The sequence below is a fragment of the Chiloscyllium punctatum genome, chromosome 2, assembly GCF_047496795.1.
Source record: "Chiloscyllium punctatum isolate Juve2018m chromosome 2, sChiPun1.3, whole genome shotgun sequence".
NCBI lineage: Eukaryota > Metazoa > Chordata > Chondrichthyes > Orectolobiformes > Hemiscylliidae > Chiloscyllium > Chiloscyllium punctatum.
In genome coordinates, this window is record NC_092740.1 from 123,081,077 (window position 1) to 123,101,419 (window position 20,343).

At 42.4% G+C, this 20,343-nt stretch overlaps 1 protein-coding gene across 6 annotated transcripts in view; it reads left to right on the forward strand.

The window, feature by feature from the left end:
- The window catches only part of inip (ints3 and nabp interacting protein), a 43,649-nt gene extending 23,804 nt beyond the window's left edge, over nt 1–19,845 (forward strand). For 3 of the 6 annotated variants that reach the window (XM_072588010.1, XM_072588028.1, XM_072588020.1), the window contains exons 3-6: nt 8,278–8,315; nt 9,332–9,434; nt 14,581–14,671; nt 18,191–19,845. In XM_072588010.1, the coding sequence (XP_072444111.1) occupies nt 8,278–8,315; nt 9,332–9,434; nt 14,581–14,671; nt 18,191–18,286 (328 nt within the window). In that variant the 3' untranslated portion in view covers nt 18,287–19,845. The remainder of the gene's footprint in view (nt 1–8,277; nt 8,316–9,331; nt 9,435–14,580; nt 14,672–18,190) is intronic. The other 3 variants (XM_072588048.1, XM_072588037.1, XM_072588055.1) reach the window with 1 other exon arrangement.
- The last annotated feature ends 498 nt before the right edge of the window (nt 19,846–20,343 follow it).

A 20,343-nucleotide genomic window follows, 5' to 3' on the forward strand; every position in this document is an offset into this window, starting at 1 on the left:
TCCACCTACCTGATGTTCTTCTTCCCTTTAATTATTCTCTAAATATTTTCTGAGCCCTCTCTTGTTTTATAAAGGTTCACTGTAGCATTTTTGCTTGCAGTCTATTCTGCTATTTATTGAACCGAAATGAGAGAACAGATTCTCATTCTTTATTAACCACTTTCTTAAGCTGTCCAGTCATCTTCAGTGCCTGTTGCACACTCACTCTCTGGTTCACCTGGTCCCATGCCCCGTTAGGCTTGTATCCTTTGTATCAAAATGTATCAATTCAATTTTTTAGATTAGATTCCCTACAGTATGGGAACAGGCCCTTTGCCCCAACAAGTCCACACCAACCCTCTGAAGAGTAACCCACCTGGACCCATTCGCCTACTCTATATTTACCTCTGACTAACACACCTAACACTACGGGCAATTTAGCATGGCCAATTCACCTAACCTGCACGTCTTTGGATTGTGGGAGGAAACTGGAGCCCCCGGAGGAAACCCACACAGACACGGGGAGAGTGTGCAAACTCCACACAGACAGTTGCTTGGGGTGTTGTGAGGCAGCAGTGCTAACCACTCAGCCAGCATGCCACCCCTTTCTTTGCAGTAAATTTCATCTACCACATGTTAACTCATTCATTGGCTGATCCTTGTTCTCCTGAATTCTTTGCAGAGTAATGAGCAGGTTAGTCCAAGAACAGTCAATAGATGTTATCTATCTGGACTTCCAGAAGGCTTCTGATAAGGTGCCACACAGGAGACTGCTGAGTAAGTTAGAGGCCAGGTATTAGCATGGATTGAAGATTGGTTGTCTGATAGAAGGCAGAGAGTGGAGATAAAAGGGTCCTTTTCAGGATGGAAGCAGGTTACTAGTAGTGTTCCACAAGGATCGGTGTAGGGACCACAACTTTTAACTTTATACATTAATGATCTGGACGAAGGAACTGATGACATTCTGGCTAGGTTTGCAGATGATACAAAGATAGGTAGCAGGGCAGGTACTATTGAGGAGGCGGGGAGGTTGCAGAAAAATTTAGACCGGTTAGGAAAGTGGGCAAAGAAGTGGCAGATGAAATACAACATGGGAAAGTGTGAGGTTGTGCAATTTGGGAGGAAGAATAGAGGCATGGACTATTTTCTAAATCAGGAAACAATTCAGAAGTCTTAAGTGCAGAGGGGCTTGGGAGTCTTCATCCAGGTTTCTCTTCAGGTAAACTTGCAGGTTCAGTCAGTAGTTAGGAAGGCAATGTTGTCAATCATCTTGAGAGGACTAGAATTTAAGCAGGGATGTACTTCTGAGGCTTTGAGGCTCTGGTCAGACCACATTTTGGGTATTGTGAGCAATTTTGGACCCCATACCTCAGGAAAGAGGTACTGGCCCTGGAGCAGATCCAGAGGAAGATTATACAAATGATCCTAGATTTGAAAGGCTTAGCATATGAGGAATATTCGAGGAGTCTGGGACTATATTCGATGGAGTTTAGAAGGATGAGGGGGGATCTGTTGAAATTTTCAGAATACTTAATGGCCTGGACAGAGTAGACATTGGAAAGATGTTTCCACTGGCAGGAGGGACGAGGACCTGAGGACACAGCCTTAAGATTAAAGTGAAGACCAGTTAGAACAGAGATCAGGAGAAACTTGTTTAGCCAGAGAGTGGTGAATCTGTGGAATTCATTGCCACAGAAGGCTCTGGAGCCCAGGTCATTGAGTATACTTAAGACAGAGATAGATAAGTTCTTGATCGCCAAGGGGATCAAAGGTTACGGGGAGAAAGCAGGAAAATGGAGTTAAAAAAACCTATCAACCATGATTGAGTGATGGAGCAGACTTGATGGGCCAAATGGCCTAATTTCTGCTGCTATGTCTTATGGTTTTATGAAGTCTATCATTAACCCCCTTACAGTTCACAATGTTTCCAAGTTTTGTGTCATATGCAAGTTTTTAGTTTGTACCTAACACGCCCAGGTCCTTAATATAAATCCCAGTAAGTCTTGCTACCACCTCTGGGGGATCCCACTATGTGCCTTCCTTTAGTTTGGTCTTTGTTTGAATTTTACACATTTAGTGTTTTGTTTCTGTCACACTGGCCTTCATTATCTCTTCAAGTTGAATATGAGAATGATGGGTTATTACTGATTGTAACTGCAGTTATGTATGCTTGTCAATAAGAATGAAAATGTCCTTTTAGCCTGGCTGATCTTAGTTAAACTGTGGATAGCATTAATTTGGAATGACAAAAGATTTTCAGTTCTGGAGAGATGCCACTGGACTTGAAACATTAACTCTGCTTTCATTCCACAAATGCTGCCAAACTTGCTGAGTTTTTGTTGCAAAAGGTTTTCAAAATTGGTAACCACATTGTACTGAGTCAGCATTTTCAGCATGTCAATATTAGTGCTAAAGTTGGAGTCAATGGAACGTAATTTATGTACTTTGCAAGATTGCATTTTATAATGGATGTAATTGCTAAAGTCATGACTGCAATCTTATTCCAGATTATTGTAAAAGAGGTTTTAGCATTTGGAACATTTTTACTGACCAGTGCTTTCATTTGTTTTAGAATTATTTATTTACCTTTTCTCTTAAACTCCTTGCAAAAGGAAATAGGTGGATTCAGCAGTTAATTTTGTAAAGCACTTGTCACCCTGATCACGAAACGCGTTGACCATCATTTTGGTAAAAATGGGGACACAGTCTTTCCCCACTCCCACCGACCTCAACAAACACAATGATCTAGTGTGTTGGACAACTCCTCAGGAAGAAATTGAGGTGGGAGGACAATGAGAGACTGACCATAACATTGTACTCCAAGAAAATAAATCTGCAACTAAAAAAAATCAAACCTACGTGAAAGTGGAGCATTTTAATATGCTGAGCTGGTGAGCTCCATGTTCTACTCTTCATACCTAATCACTTTTACATGTCACTTTTCCCTTTCATAAAACATTTCTTTTGACTAGGTGTTTTGTCACCCTGATTATTATCTCTTGTTCCTTTTGTATGCATTCATTCCATTACACCTCCAAAATAGCTTTGGATGATCTTCTACACATTGAACTCACCATGTAAATATGTGCTTTGTAAAATGCTATACCAGGCAACTCTGAGTTTATTCAAGGAGGCTTTCAATCTGGGAGAATAGCAAGGAATAATTTAACTGTTGCAACTTCTAAATTGGGAGGTCCACAATGTAATCAAATAACCTGGTTAAGTGTGGGGAATTACTGTGTAGTGGTTGGGGATAGAAGGTTCAAGTCCAGCCTGCCCCTCACTGGAGGATAGTAAATCTTTTACATCTGCCAAGCAAAATAACTTCTGCAGCTGTCTCCTATTTAGCATTTATTTTTGGCAGTCACTGCTCCAGTACATTATCCTGATTGCAGTACCTTCACCATTTGTCAGCATGTGGGACATAACACCCACAGTAGTAAATGGTCAACCATTTGTCTAAGTTATTACAGTAAGTGCTAAATATTTCAAAAGTAGGTGGATTCAGAAATGTTGAAGTCTACATTATTTATGTTCTCTTTAAATCATATGTATGGATACAACAACTAAAGTTTGAGGCATATTTTTAATTTCATTTATGGACTTAATGATTTTCAAACTTCATGGTTGGTGACATCTTTTTTTCCCTTGGAAACTAAAAGCAAAACTTCCAGTTTTTTGCTCAATGAAAGCTTAACAAGAATCACCAAAAGCCAAAAGATGTAGGTTGAAATGAAATGAGAGGATAGCTGACATGGATTAGAAGTTGATAGGCTCTTGATGACCAGCATAGCCACAATGGGCTGAAAGGCCTCATTTGATGTTGAGTTACCCACTGGCTATGTAGTTTGGTTAGATAAGTTGGCTGGACAGCTGGTGCATAATACAGACTAACATTGACAGTGCAGGTTCATTTTCTACACTGAAGGTCCTGTCTTCTCATCCATGCACCTTCACTGAGGGATAGTGATGGTGATCTCTCTCTCTCTCTCTCTCTCTCTCTCTTGGATCAGAGAACAGCCTCTGGGATAATGAAAACTTCACTTTCTTTTACTCTATGACTCAAGACTTGGAATATCCAATTTTCCCTATAACTAAAAATAACATTTTTACTGGTTTGTTCACCTGATCTTCGTATAAAGATTAACTTAGGGATGGCTCAGTGGTTAGCACTGCTGAACCACAGCGCCAGGGACCTGAATTCAATTCCAACCTTGGTCGACAGTCTGCGTGGAGTTTGCATATTGTACCCATGTCTATGTGGGTTTCCTCCGGGTGCTCCGGTTTCCTCCCACAATCCAAAGATATGCAGTTTTGGTTAATTTGCTGTGCTAAATTGCCTATAGTGTTCAGGAATGCTTAGGTTAGATGCATTATTCAGGGGTAAATGTTGAATAATGGGGAATGGGTTTGGGTGGGATACTCTTCGGAGGGACGGTGTGGACTTGTTGGGCCGAAGGGTCTGTTTCCACAGCGTAGGGATTCTATGATCTGTGGAATTAAGAGAAAGTGAGGACTGCATATGCTGGAGATCAAAGTCAAAATGTGCATTGGAAAAGCACAGCAGGTCAGGCAGCATACGAGGAGCAGGAGAGTCAACATTTTGGCCATAAGCTCTTCATCAGGAATGTCGGGGCGGGGGTGCCAAGGGGGCTGAGAGATAAATAGGATGGGTTTAGGTCTTGGGGGAAGTAGCTTGGAAGGTGATAGGGAGATGCAGGTGGGGTGTGATGGTGATAGGGCAGAGAGGAAGGTGGACTGTAAAATTGGAAAGGAAGATGGACAGGTGGGGCAGTTCAAGAGAGCGGTGCTGAGTTAGAGGATTGGATCTGAGATGAGGTGGGGAAGGGAAGATGAGGAAACTGGTGAAATCAACATAGATGCCATGGGAGGGTCCCAGGGCGGAAGATGAGGCGTTCTTCTTCCAGCTGTCAGGTGGCTTGAATTTGGTGGTGGAGGAAGACCAAGACTTGCATGTCTTTGCCGGAGTGGGAAGGCGAGTTGAAGCTGTCAGCCATAGGGCAGTGAGATTGTTTTGTGCATGTGTTCTGGAAATGTTCTCTGAAACATTCCATGAGGTGGCATCCTGTCTCTCCAATGTAGAGGAGACCACATTGAGCGCAATGGGCACAGTAGATAAGGTGTTTGAATGTGCAGGCAAATCTCTGCCAGATGTGGAAGGATCCTTTGGGGCCTTGGAGGTGATGGGGGAAATGTGGGCATGGCAAAAATGAATTATGAGCAGAAGTAAACCATTTGGCTCTTCTGCCATTCAATAGGATGAAAGATGAACTAGTTTCAAATTCCGCATTCACCTTATCGTAGCTAACCTTTAATTCCCTTGCCTAATAATAATTTATCTACCGCCACTACAGTGGTACAGTGGTTAGCACTGCTGCCTCACAGCGCCAGAGACCCGGGTTCAATTCCCGCCTCGGGCGACTGTCTGTGTGGAGTTTGCACATTCTCCCCGCGTCTGTGTGGGTTTCCTCCGGGTGCTCCAGTTTCCTCGCACAGTCCAAAGACATGCAAGTTAGGTGAATTGACCATGCTAAATTGCCCCTAGTGTTAGGTGAAGGGGTAAATGTAGGAGAATGGGTTTGGGTGGGTTGCAGTTCGGAGGGTCGGTGTGGACTTGTTGGGCCGAAGGGCCTGTTTCCACACTATAAGTAATCTAATCTAATCAAACCCTGCTTCCACTGTCTTCTGTGGCTGAGAGTTTGAAAGACTGTCGATCATCTGATTGAAAACATTTCTCTAACATCTCTTGTATTTGTTACATTTTAATCAAATGGAATCTTTCCTGAATCTAGGGACATCTTAAAATTAACACCAACCCGTTCACTACCTCACTAGCCATCTCTCAAGAATGAAATCCATCAGAGCCCAGGGATTTGTCAGTCTGAAGCTTCATCAGTTTTCTCAGTATCTTTTCCCTAGTAATTGTAATTTCATCGAGTTCCTTCCTTCCTTTCGCCAGCTGGTTTTATAGCTATTAATGGAGTTTATTTTGTATCTTCTATAGTGAAGACAGAAGTAAAACTATTGCTCATTTCATCCATCATTTCCTTACTATTATTAACTCCCTATTCTCACATTTGAGAGGACATCACTCTACTTTTTTTTCCTTTTTAAAATACCCATAGAAACTTTTGCTTGCTGTTTTCTCATTTCTCACTAGCTTCCTCTCAGACACTAATTTCTTTCTCCGAGTTAATCTTTTTGTCATTTTCTGCCAGTCACCTTTTGTGCATGATTGAAATGTGTAAAATTAGGAAGGGCATAAGACAGCAAAGCAACATTTCCTCTTTGTGGAGGGATCAGTGGCGTGACCAGGGGACATAGATTTCAGGTCAAGGATCAAAGGTTTGGAGGACATGAGAGGAATATTTTTTTTTCACTGAGGGCAGTGGGAACCTGGAAATCTTTGCCTGTAAGGGTGGCAAAGGCAGAAAGTCCCATAACATTTAAGAAGCATTTAGATATGCACTTCCAGTGCCAAGGCATATAAGGCCATGAGGCAAGTGCTGGAAAATGGGGTTAAAATAGTTAGGTAGCTGTTTTGACTAGCATGGACATGATCGTCCCAAGAACCTGTTTCTGTGGTCTCTGTGACTGAGTCTACATGCTTTTTCCTTGTATTTTCTTATCGACTTCAGTTAACCAGAAATGATGGGGCCTCGCCTTTGGAATTTTCCTTCATAATAGGAATATGCTTATTCTGAGTGTTTTGAAAAATCTAATGTCTGCTGCTGCTTTTCTAAAGAGTTATCCCCAAGTCTTGGAAACCAGTTTGCTGTACTGAGTTCAGCTTTCATGGCCACATACTTGCCCATGCTTTAAGTTTAAAATAAGAGGTTAAAAAAAATGCAGAATAAAAACCGAAAGAACTGTGGATGCTGTAAATCCAAAACAAAACCAGAAATTGCTGGAAAATCTCAGCAGGACAGGCAGCATCTGTGGAGTGATATTAGTTAATGTTTCAGGTCAAGTGATCCTTACTCAGAACATTGATGTAGGTCATGCATTCTGAACAAAGGTCACTTGACCTGAAATATTATCTCTGATGTTGCCAGATGTTATGCTGCCAGACCTGCTGAGCTTTTCCAGCAATTTCTGTTTCCACCTTCAATTTTGAAGTATTTTATTAAGTGAGTATAACTTAACCTAACTCGAGTGTGTTTTGGAGTTTTGGGCATTCCATTAACTGAGGGTGAGTGTCTCCTTGGGGTGGGGATAAAAGGGAAGCAGTCTTCACTAAATGACTATTATATTTGCAAGTAATTTGAATAGACATTTGCCCAGGTGTAGTAGTGGATCAAAGCATCTAGAAAGGTAACTCTGTCCTCCTGTTGGGAATTTTTCAGGCTAATGTGTTCTTTTGACTGGTGGCCTTGAAATTATCCTCCAGGAATCCCAGAAACATTTACTTTCCTTCTGTAAATTTAATCCCTCCTGCTTTTTTCCAGTATTCCAACAGACAGTTTGTCTTTTGCGTATTATTACAAAGTTGCCTGATCCTGACCTTGTCTTGCATCCGTACATGTAAACTCATTTTGGGATTAGTGGATGTTGATAATTTAATGGGAGTCTCAGCTGACACCCTTTCCTAAGGCTAAGGCACTTGGGCCAATTTCCATCTCCAAGTGAAATAAACCAACTGCCTGCAGGGCATCAAGTTTGGTATTTTCTGGATAAGCTTTTGCTGCTGCTTTGTTTCTGCAGGAATTGCAGAAATATTTGCTTTTTCTATAACATTCAGCTGTTCCCTCTATCCCAACGCACACTATCTGGATTGTTAGGATGGTGTGAACTTCCATAGAGTATTTATTAGTTTTGATCTTATTTCTTGACTTTTTTTTTCAGTAGAAGTACCAGCTTGGGTATTAGTGTTAGTTACCTATTTCTGTCTTCTCAGAGTAGCCTTCATATGTAAATAGTGGAAATACGTTTGAGATCTATAGTGATGCATCCAAATAAATATAATGTGAAGTAGTGATATTGTTTACCTCTGAAAGCTTCCTCTGACTCTGAAGTAATTAAGTTAATGGATGATAACCACCTAATATGCATTGCACTTGAAAGCATTTTGACTTTTAAGGGTCTATTTGAAGAAATATGGCACCTCCGACACCTTATGGCTTACTGCAGACATAATTCAACCAAGTAATTCTGTTTCTTTTAGAATATGAAATGTTTTTTAAACCTTTTTTAAAAAATGATATCCACGTACTCTGCTACTTCCACAACGTTATATATTCTTCTTTGTAATGTACAGTATTATTATTTCATTTTAAGAATAAAGAAAATCGGAAACAGAGAATCCCTTTCAAAAGGTTTGTACATGTTATTCTTGTCTGTAAGTAAACAAGGTCTGTCCTGATAGCAAACTAATTTTCTCTTTTTCAAGCAAATAATAATTGAATTGAAATTGCAATGAAATATTCTGGAAGGACAAATGGAAAAATTCAATGTGCTGCAAACCTCTTGGCTGCACTTGGTGGCTTTGGATTCTGCTTGCTTTTCTTCATGTAAAAATCAAGATGGGATGGATAACTGAGAAGAATGCTGAATTAACTACTTGTAAATTTACAATTAACTAATTTATTTTTATTTTTAAAATAAATTTATTTTTACATATTCTTTGGGACACATCTTTTCTTCCTTTTTCTGCCATTTACATCTGGTTGTGACAGGACTACAGAGCTGAGATCTGATCCATTGATTGGGGATTTGCTTTGTTCTGTCCACAGTATGCTGCTTTGGCTATTCAGCAAGCAGGCAGTCACCAGATTAACACCCCTAATTCAATTATACTTGATGCTGCTTTTGGCATGCTCTCCTATGTTCATTGTACCAGTTGGTTCTCTGGTTTGAAGATAATTGGAGCAAGGGTTATGCTAGACCATCAGATTATAGATTGTGATGGTACACCATTCTTCTGCAGCTGAGACTTCGCAGTATCTCATCGATTCTCAGTTTTGAGCAGCTAGATTTGTTCTGGATGTACTTCATTCAGCTAAGAGGTTTGGTGGCTTGCAATGTAAAATCCTGCTTTGTCTGTGCTGCGGTGTGGAAGTACAATTTTATTTCAGGCTTCGCATTTCAGTCCTTTTTACAGGAGTAAGCAAATCCTGAAACATACTTTTTGATTCATATCAAGGAAACAACAAAGTTGTTTTTTCAGATGACCATCTTTCCTTTGAAACTGCCTCCAAGTTGACTAGTCTTTTTAAACTGTACAGTGAATTTTTTTCATGCCAGGATATTTCCTGCTTTATTAAAATTCTGTAGTTTAAGGTGAGCCCTGACCCATGTTTTCCTCTTTCATATTTCTTAATTTTCTTTTAAGACTTTCAGAACAAAAACCGTGCTGCTATCCTGGCAGAGCTCAAACAGGAGAAGAAAAAATTGATAATGCAGAATCAGTCAGCAATGAACAACCCTGGAGCCAGGTATAGTGTACCAGATATTTCCTACAGGCTGTTCTGCATGGCAGCAAGGAGGTGGGAATATGTATTCAAGGGACGGCTAGCTCATTTTGCAATGCGTTTTCAGAAATAACCTCAAGCATGCAAACATTATATCAGAAGTTTCCAACTCTTCTATCTGCATTTGTATTAACAAGCAACATGCAAGGATTAAAAAGATGCAGAATGAAAACTGAAATCACTGGAGAAACTCACCGGGTCAGGCAACGCCTGTGGGAAGAAAAACAGTATTAGCATTTCAAGTCCGGTGACTCTTCTTCAGAACTTAGTTCAAAATTTTCAGTCCAAATGTTTAGTGCTGTAGCTTCCATCTCATTTAGCTATCAAATGCATCTTAATTGTGTAATCTCAGTTCTTTAAACTTGAACTTCAGAGCTTGAAAATTGCCTTACAAACTTACTGATAATGTAACTCCTGCAATTTTTGTTGTTTATTTTTGGATTGAGCACCTTTTATGTTATATGGCCAGGTTCACTCCACTCAATATATGATTACAGGTTTATGGATTTACTCCCTTTTTAAAAGAAAGTGTTAATTCTCGTCTTAACTTTTGTTCTGAGCTTTAATCATTGTGAAACATTTCATTGTCTCTGACTCTTACACAGCCAGTATTAATGTGACTGCTTCATTGGAATACAATTAAAACTCAGTAAAAACAATGACTGCAGATGCTGAAAATCAAATACTGGATTAGTGGTGCTGGAAGAGCACAGCAGTTCAGGCAGCATCCAATGAGCAGCGAAATCAACGTTTCGGGCAAAAGCCCTTCATCAGGAATAAAGGCAGTGAGCCTGAAGCATGGAGAGATAAACTAGAGGAGGGTGGGGGTGGGGAGAGAGTAGCACAGAGTACAATGGGTGAGTGGGGGAGGAGATGAAGGTGATAGGTCAAGGAGGAGAGGGTGGAGTGAATAGGTGGAAAAGAAGATAGGCAGGTTGGACAAGTCAAGGAGTTAGTAACTGAGCTGCAAGTTTGAAACTAGGATGAGGTGGGGGAAGGGGAAATGAGGAAGCTGTTGAAGTCCACATTGATGCCCTGGGGTTGAAGTGTTCCGAGGCGGAAGATGAGGCGTTCTTCCTCCAGTCGTCTGGTGGTGAGGGAGCGGCGGTGAAGGAGGCCCAGGACCTCCATGTCCTCGGCAGAGTGGGAGGGGGAGTTGAAATGTTGGGCCACGGGGCGGTTTGGTTGATTGGTGCGGGTGTCTCGGAGATGTTCCCTAAAGCGCTCTGCTAGGAGGCGCCCAGTCTCCCCAATGTAGAGGAGACCACATCGGGAGCAACGGATACAATAAATGATATTGGTGGATGTGCAGGTGAAACTTTCATGGATGTGGAAGGCTCCTTTAGGGCCTTGGATAGAGGTGAGGGAGGAGGTGTGGGCACAGGTTTTACAGTTCCTGCGGTGGCAGGGGAAAGTGCCAGAATGGGAGGGTGGGTCGTAGGGGGGTGTGGACCTGACCAGGTAGTCACGGAGGGAACGGTCTTTGCGGAAGGCAGAAAGGGGTGGGGAGGGAAATATATCCCTGGTGGTGGGGTCTTTTTGGAGGTGGCGGAAATGCCGACGGATGATTTGGTTGATGCGAAGGTTGGTAGGGTGGAAGGTGAGCACCAGGGGCGTTCTGTCCTTGTTACGGTTGGAGGGGTGGGGTCTGAGGGCGGAGGTGCGGGATGTGGACGAGATGCGTTGGAGGGCATCTTTAACCACGTGGGAAGGGAAATTGCGGTCTCTAAAGAAGGAGGCCATCTGGTGTGTCCTATGGTGGAACTTGTCCTCCTGGGAGCAGATACGGCGGAGGCGGAGAAATTGGGAATACGGGATGGCATTTTTGCAAGAGATAGGGTGGGAAGAGGTGTAATCCAGGTAGCTATGGGAGTCAGTGGGTTTGTAAAAAATGTCAGTGTCAAGTCGGTCGTCAGTAATGGAGATGGAGAGGTCCAGGAAGGGGAGCGAGGTGTCAGAGATAGTCCAGGTAAATTTAAGGTCAGGGTGGAATGTGTTGGTGAAGTTGATGAATTGCTCAACCTCCTCGCGGGAGCACGAGGTGGCGCCAATGCAGTCATCAATGTAGCGGAGGAAGAGGTGGGGAGTGGTGCCGGTGTAATTACGGAAGATCAACAGTTCTACATAGCCAACAAAGAGACAGGCATAGCTGGGGCCCATACGTGTGCCCATGGCTACACCTTTGGTCTGGAGGAAGTGGGAGGATTCAAAGGAGAAATTGTTAAGGGTGAGGACCAGTTCGGCCAAACGAATGAGAGTGTCAGTGGAAGGGTACTGTTGGGGACGTCTGGAGAGGAAAAAACGGAGGGCTTGGAGGCCCTGGTCATGGCGAATGGAGGTGTAGAGGGATTGGATATCCATGGTGAAGATAAGGCGTTGGGGGCCAGGGAAACGGAAGTCTTGGAGGAGGTGGAGGGCGTGGGTGGTGTCTCGAACGTATGTGGGGTGTTCCTGGACTAGGGGGGATAGGACAGTGTCAAGGTAGGTAGAGATGAGTTCAGTGGGGCAGGAGCATGCTGAGACAATGGGTCGGCCAGGGTGGTCAGGCTTGTGGATCTTGGGAAGGAGGTAGAACCGGGCAGTGCGGGGTTCCCGGACTATGAGGTTGGAAGCTGTGGGTGGGAGATCTCCTGAGGTGATGAGGTTCTGTATGGTCTGGGAGATGATGGTTTGGTGATGGGGGGTGGGGTCATGGTCGAGGGAGCAGTAGGAAGAGGTGTCCTCGAGTTGGCGTTTGGCTTCAGCGGTGTAGAGGTCAGTGCGCCAGACTACCACTGCGCCCCCTTTATCCACTGGCTTGATGGTGAGGTTGGGATTGGAGCAGAGGGATTGGAGGGCTGCGCGTTGTGAGGGTGAGAGGTTGGAGTGGGGGAGGGGGGACGACAGGTTGAGGCGGTTAATGTCCCGGCGACAGTTGGAAATGAAGAGGTCGAGGGCAGGTAATAGGCCAGCGCGGGGTGTCCAGGTGGATGCAGTGTGTTGGAGGTGGGCGAAGGGGTCCTCAGAAGGTGGGCGGGAGTCCTGATTGTGAAAGTAAGCTCGGAGGCGGAGGCGACGGAAGAATTGTTCGATGTCACGTCGTGTATTAAATTCATTGATGCGTGGACGGAGGGGGATGAAGGTGAGTCCTTTGCTGAGGACTGACCGTTCATCCTCAGTGAGTGGGAGGTCTGGAGGGATGGTGAAAACTCGGCAGCGCCGGGAGCTGGGATCTGGTGTGGGTGTGGAGCTGGGAGTGGGGTCGGAGCCAGTACCTGGAGTGGGTGTGATGGTGGGGGGAATGGGGGTGGAGGCATCAGCTGGGGTAATGTTGCCCTCGGGGTTCTGGGGTGTGGGGATAGTGGCAGGGAGGTCTGTGGGGGCCGTGTCAGCAGAATGCAGGTGAGTGGCGCTGGTGGGGGTGGAAGTGGTGGTGATCATGGCAGTAGGGGTGGTGGAGGTCACTGAGCATGTGGCATCAGCGATGATGTGAGGGCCGGAAGTGGCTGTGGGAGTGGCCATGATGGGGGTGGAAGTAACATCATCACTCAGCGTGGGGGTGGTAGCTGCGTCAGCCGCATGGCTAATGGCGTTTCCGAGGCCAGGGGAATCTTCTGGAATGTTTGAGGAGCGCTGGTTATGGAGGTGGGTGGATAAAAGTTTGTTGTACTTACAGTTTTTGATGTTTGAGATGGAATTGAAATACTGTTTGTTGAGAGTATGAATTCTCCTGAGGATGTAGTGCAGAGTGGGTCCTCGCACCAATCAACCAAACCGCCCCGTAACCCAACATTTCAACTCCCCCTCCCACTCTGCCGAGGACATGGAGGTCCTGGGCCTCCTTCACCGCCGCTCCCTCACCACCAGACGACTGGAGGAAGAACGCCTCATCTTCCGCCTCGGAACACTTCAACCCCAGGGCATCAATGTGGACTTCAACAGCTTCCTCATTTCCCCTTCCCCCACCTCATCCTAGTTTCAAACTTGCAGCTCAGTTACTAACTCCTTGACTTGTCCGACCTGCCTATCTTCTTTTCCACCTATTCACTCCACCCTCTCCTCCTTGACCTATCACCTTCATCTCCTCCCCCACTCACCCATTGTACTCTGTGCTACTCTCTCCCCACCCCCACCCTCCTCTAGCTTATCTCTCCATGCTTCAGGCTCACTGCCTTTATTCCTGATGAAGGGGTTTTGCCCGAAACGTTGATTTCGCTGCTTGTTGGATGCTGCCTGAACTGCTGTGCTCTTCCAGCACCACTAATCCAGTAATTAAAACTCAGTGTCAGGAATATTGTACTCATTGCTATCCTACCTCATTTACTTTCATATTAATCTTACAGCACAAAATACATACACTTGAACAAATGCATACATGTTGCAGCACTCATTTGGTTGACAGTCACCACAGGAATTCAGATTATGATTGGTCATACCTTTTGGAGTTTTGGAGTTTAAACAGTGTAGCAGTAAATATGTTCCTCCAGTCATGAGGCATTTGGTATTTCCATTAATTTGATGATAGTTTAAGGCTTTGGCTATAAATACATTTAAGAGCTAATTTTGATTGCCTGTATTTCTTGGAGTTTAGTAAATTGAGGAGAGATCTTATGAAACATAACTTCTTAAACTTCTTAAGCATTTTAAAAGCTGGAAAGATCTCCCCCATTTGAGGAACCTGGACCGAAGGTCTAAACCTTAGAATAGTGGCTCAGCCATTTAGAATGAGAATTCCTTCACACACAAAATTATGAAAATTTGGAATTTTCAATCTGAGCTGATCGTGCTCAGTTCTTGAAGATATTCTAGTCAGAAATTGATGGACGTTTGCATACTCTGGGGAATTTAGGCGATATGGAGATTAAGCAAGAAAGTAAAGTAGTAATAAAAGTAATACAGCACAGGAACAGGTCCTTCAGCCTTTCTTGCCTGCGCCGACACATTTTGCCCTTCCATATTAAAATTAGATGAACAGCCATTATCAAATGATAGAATATGCTTGATGGGTTATGCTGCCCTGGTTGTTATTTTGATGCAGAGAACAATTTTATGTCTACACTTCATAAAATGACTTTTGCATGACCTAAAGGTTTGAATACAGAACTACTTTTCTCTCATTTCTCCCTCACAGTATCCCTTTATCAAGACCTGCCTTTGCTAAAGATTTTCGAGACCACGCTGAACAACAGCACATAGCGGCACAACAGAAAGCAGCCTTGCAGGTAGTTCTTCACAAGGATTTGCTCAGCTATGCCCATGATGTGGAAAGTGTATTCTCTTTGTTTGTTTGTTCATTAACAGAACAAAGGTTATGGATTAGCTTTTCATTTCATTGCAAATTTGCCTGGTATATTAGTACAATTGTACTGTCTATGCATATGAACTTCCCCAAATGCACAATTTGATGCAGTGTATGTAAATCACAAAGGCTGAATTTTTAATGGTGTGGTTCTTAAAAATTATCTTTAAAAATGCCCGAGATCAAACTCGTGTAAAATGACATTTCAGAGGTTTTTTAAGGTTATTTGAAAACTATTTATACAGTTAAACAGCATTTTCTGTAGCAAGGTTTTATAGTATATAATGAATGGGTCATGGTGCCTGGAGGTTTTAGGAAGGAGAATAGACAGATCATGAGACTTGCGATTCCAACAGAAGAAATGTTCAACAAGGTTTATCAGTAATTCATTTCTAATGTGTGTAGAGACAAACAAATTTGTTAGTCGTTTGGATTGTAAGTGAGACAGAGCTTGCAACATTCAAATTTAAGTGAAAATAACGCTTTAGGGTACAAAAGATTTTGATCAAAATTTAAGATGTTACACAATTTCACGTCAGAAATAGGCTTGCAATGTATGAATCCAATTTGCAGGACCACAATGTATTTACTACCAACCGCTGTCGCCATCTTCGTAAGAATGCTCGTTATTATGCAAATAATCTACCTCAAGCTATAGCAACCCATGTTAAGAGTTACGACTCTATGTTGGTGATTTGGTGTGCAACATGTTCAAGTACCAAAACAAAGGTCTGCAAATTTCCCCCACTGCCCTGCCCCCTACTCTGCTACAATTGGATTATATTCCATCGGCAGGAGACAGTGATTCAAAGTTGATTTGTCTCAGCCAGTAGAGAATTCAGAGAGCTGTGAGAAAACAGCTTGTTATATTCACAAGCATTCCAGTATACCGAGACAAGGGTCAGAAGCCTAGATACACTTCCTTTCAAATCAACATGGAAGACCTCTTCATATTTAAAACTAATTCAAGTTTCTTCAGATATTTGTTCCTAGCAATCTGTGACTGTTTGTTTGTTAATAACTAATCTTTTATGATCAGGTGGTTTGCACTTTCATGATTATGGGATATGGGTGTCCCTGGCAGAGATATTTATTGTCTGTCTTCTGTTCCTGTAGCTTTTTTGATTTGTTTTATGCACAAGTGCTAAAGATATAATTACAATTTTAATAACTATAGAATGACTCAAAAACTTATAACTTTTAATTATGTTCAGTTGATCCTCATGTCCATGCATTGTTTTTAGGTAGTAATTTGGGCCCCAATTTGTTTGTTCAAATATGCACAAAAGATTGAAAAGGAGCACGGTTCCTCATTGCAGGACCAGCCCCTCTTTCCCACCACTTTGAAACAAATTGGCAACTCCTTCATTTCCTTGCTGTGTTTAAGGACTTGCTAATACAAAACAGCAATCTACAGAGCAATAGTCAACCAATTTAGAGTTGTAATTTATAAACCACTTTGAGACATTTAAGGTAGTGATAGATTTCTAATTACCAATAACATAGAGTTGAAGTGATGGGATGTGTCAAAAAAAACACTGAAGTATTGATCAACCATGATCGCATTGAATAGTGGAGGAGCTTCAACAAGCTGAATCATCTACTCATGGTCCTATGCTCCTATATATTTGAAGTGGAGGTGCATTTAGATTCGCAGCACGGGAAAAGACCTTTTGGTCCAACTTGTCGACGCTGACCAGACATCCCATTCTGACCTAGTCCCATTTGCCATCATTTGGCCCATATCCCTCTAAACCCTGCCTCGTCATGTGAGCTTCCTGATACTTTTCAATATTGTAAATGTAAATGCCTCCTCTGGCAGCTCATTCCATACATGCACTACCCTCTGCTTGAAAAAGTTACCTCTCGGGTCCTTTTTAAATCTTTCCCCTCTCACCTTAAACTTATGCCCTCTAGTTTTGGACTCCCCAATCCTAGGAAAAAGACTTCGGCTATTGACCCTAGCTTTGCCCCTCATCATTTTATAAATCTCTATAAGGTCACCCCGCAGTCTTTGACACTTCAGGGAAAAAAGCCCCAGCCTATTCGGCCTCTGTCTATAACTCAGACTCCAACTGACAACATCCTAGTAAATCTTTTCTGCAACCAGTCAGGTTTACCAACATCCTTCCAGTAGAAGGGCAACCAGAATTGTACACAGTATTCTAAAAGGGGCCTCACCAATATCCTGTACAGTCACAACATGACATCCCAACTCCTATAGTCAAGGTTCTGACCAATGAAGGCAAGTGTGCCAAACACGCCTGCAACTTCACTTTCAAGGAACTATGCACTTGCATCCCTAGGTCTCCTTGTTCAGCAACACTCCCAGTGGCCTTACTGTTAACTGTATAAGTCCTGCGCTAGTTTGCCTTAGCAAAATGCAATATCTCACATTTATCTAAATTAAACTCCATTTACCACTCCTCAGCGCATTGGCTCATCTGATCAAGGTCCTGTTGCACTCTGAGATAACCTTCTTCACTGTCCTCCACCACCACCTATATTTGGTGTCATCTGCAAACATACTCATCATGCCTCCTATATGCACATCCAAATAATTTATATAAATAATGAAAAGCAATGGACTCAGCACTGATCCCTGTACACAACACTGGTCACAGGCCTCCAGTCCAAAAAGCATCCTTCCACCACCACCCTCTGCCTCCTATCTTCAAGCCAATTTTGTGTCCAATTGGCTAGCTCACCCTGGATGCAGTGTGATCTAACTTGCTAAGTAGTCTGCCATGTGGAACCTTGTTAAATGCTTTGCTGCCTCCAATCTTTTTTGTCATATTGTCAAAAAACCTCAGTCAAGCTCGTGAGACACGATTCCCCACGCACAATGCCATGTTGATTCTCCTTAATCAGCACTTTCCTTTCCAAATGTGTGTAAATTCTGTCCCTCAGGATTCCATCCATCAACTTACCCATACTGATGTAAGGCTCACTGGTCTATACTTCCCTGGCTGTTCTTTACTGCCTTTCTTAAATAATGGCACCGCATTAACCAACTGCAAGTCATCTGACATCTTACCCTTGGCTTTCAGTGATACAGATATCTCAGCATGGGGCCCAGCAATCTCTTCCCTAGAAAAGTTCTGGGGAACACCTAATGTAAGAATATCACACTATTAAATTATGCATTTGTTTATTTATGTAATCCATGAATTAACACCTATCTATTTCAGATTAAAATGACAGAGATTGTTTCTGTTAGTGGCATTTAAAATTGCAGTGACACTTTGCTGATTTGGTGTTTTGGCTGATAATATTGTAATCCTTTGGTTACCATTTGTAAGTAGTCCTTCAATTTGCTTTTGCACCAAGTGTAAATTATTTTTTTCTCTCTGGGAACAAATTTAGTTTTGTCCTTTACTCTCAATTCTTGGATAATGTCTGTTTAAGAAATCTAATTGGTATATTTTCATTTGTTCCTCAGCATGCACATGCACATTCTTCAGGATATTTCATAACTCAGGACTCTGCATTTGGAAATCTTATTCTTCCTGTGTTGCCACGTTTGGATCCAGAATAACCACACAAAATAATGACTATTAAACTGATAAGAAAAAACGCAAACAGGGCTTCATTTTTCATACCAGAATGAACACCGATTTAAAGGGAAGCGAACATTTATCGATCTGTTCATCGGTTGATTGTGTCAGTGGACCATGTCGTTTCATTGCAGATTTTGCATATGGATATTTTTACAAGAGAAAAGGAAGCACCCAATCTGTGTTTTAAAATCTGAATACAAAAGTTTGCTTATGTTTAGCTTTTGTGACTGGCCCCAGAATTAAATTTATCGACACAAAAAGATGCCAAATGTTCTAGAACAAATTAATATTAGCAGTTCACAATTTTGTGGATATTTTTAGAACTTCAAATGGCAGGGCTTTTGCCATGCACCATCTGAATTCAGCATCTGCTGTGAGAAAGGCAGTCTTTGTTGTGTCTGCTTCTCGTGGTTGAATCATTACACAAAATGACCTCAATCTTTACATGCTGCTAATTGGAATTGACAAGCTCCTGCAATCGAAATCGAGTAAATTTAAAAATATACTGTCATGAGAGGAAATTTACAATAGCTGTTGTCTTATAATATTGTGTATAAATGTATTCTCTTCAGTAATTCAGTTATGACTGAAATAATATATTTGGCTTTTAGTGAAGCTGTTTAACTCTTAATTGAACCTTCACCAGATGTCCCTCACATAGGGTGGCACAGTGGCTTAGTAGTTAGCACTGCTGCCTCACAGCACCAGCGACCCAGGTTTAATTCCCACCTCGGGCAACTGTCTGTGTGGAGTTTGCACATTCTCTCCATGTCTGCGTGGGTTTCCTCCGGGTGCTCCGGTTTCCTCCTATGGTCCAAAGATGTGCAGGTTAGGTGAATTGGCCATGCTAAATTGCCCGTAGTGTCAGGAGTAACAGAAAATGTAGGGTAGGGGAATGGGTCTGGGTAGGTTGCTCTTCGGAGTGTTGCTGTGGACTTGTTGGGCTGAAGGGCCTGTTTCCACACTGTAGGGAATTTAATCTAATGGATTTAATTTTGTCAGTAACCTGCTAAAGATGAAATGCAGCTTTTTAAAAAACTGCTTACACAGGAAAGGCTTTGTTAGTTGTACAGTATTTTGTAAAACATCAATAGTATTCATCACTTTGTTCCTTTGAAAGAGTATTGTTTTTATCGAAGCTTACAATAACTATGGGTAACGATGCTCAAAAACTGTGTCAGGCCATGTTCAGAATTAGTGTTAGTTACTCAGGCTATAAAAAATAGGAAATGTTCGGCAGCATATGGAGAAAGGACCTGTTAACGTTTTGAGTTTTGACAACCTTTCATCATCAGGTAAGATGTAACAGATGTACAGAAACAGGGAAAGTGGGTAGGTTGAGGAGGTTACTTGTTAAATATTTAACTCTTTCTAGTTTTGATTAAATGTTTACTGATGTGAAATTGTTTTCACAGATAATGACGCACCTGATGAACATTTGTTTTTATTTTAGATTTCCATTATCTGCAGCATTTTGTTTCTGTATTACCTGCTCTAAACACGAGTGAAAGAAATAAAGGGAGAGCTTCAGTGATGATTCAGGAGCTTTTTTTTTCTTCTCCTCTTCCTTTCCCTCACTCTTCTTCTCTTTTCTCGCCTCCCCCCCCCCCCCACACACACACACACTCTCACGTGTGTTACTCAACTTGCAAACAAGTGTAATTTCTGGCTTCATCCTAGGTTTGCAGCCTCTTGAGGGTTCTGCAAAAATGGTAATGAAGATTTTGCAGTTGCTTTGGTTAAGGTTAGGGCAAAGAGAAATTGCCAATTAAACCAAATTTCACTGCTGATCACGAACCAGCAAGTCTCGCTGATAGTGTGCTTTAGGCAAGGGTGAGATTTGGCCTGGCTGTGATTCTTCCTGCTGACACTCCTCATTAAAACGTAATGGCTACTTGACTGAGATCCCAGAGGGTAAATGGCACTGCCTAGTTATACTTCAGCAAGGTGTGGAGATCTTCAAGGAAGGAGAGAGAAGAACCCTTCAGACAAAATCAGTTTTAAGGTGAGAAAAGAATGCTAAAGCTTTCATCTC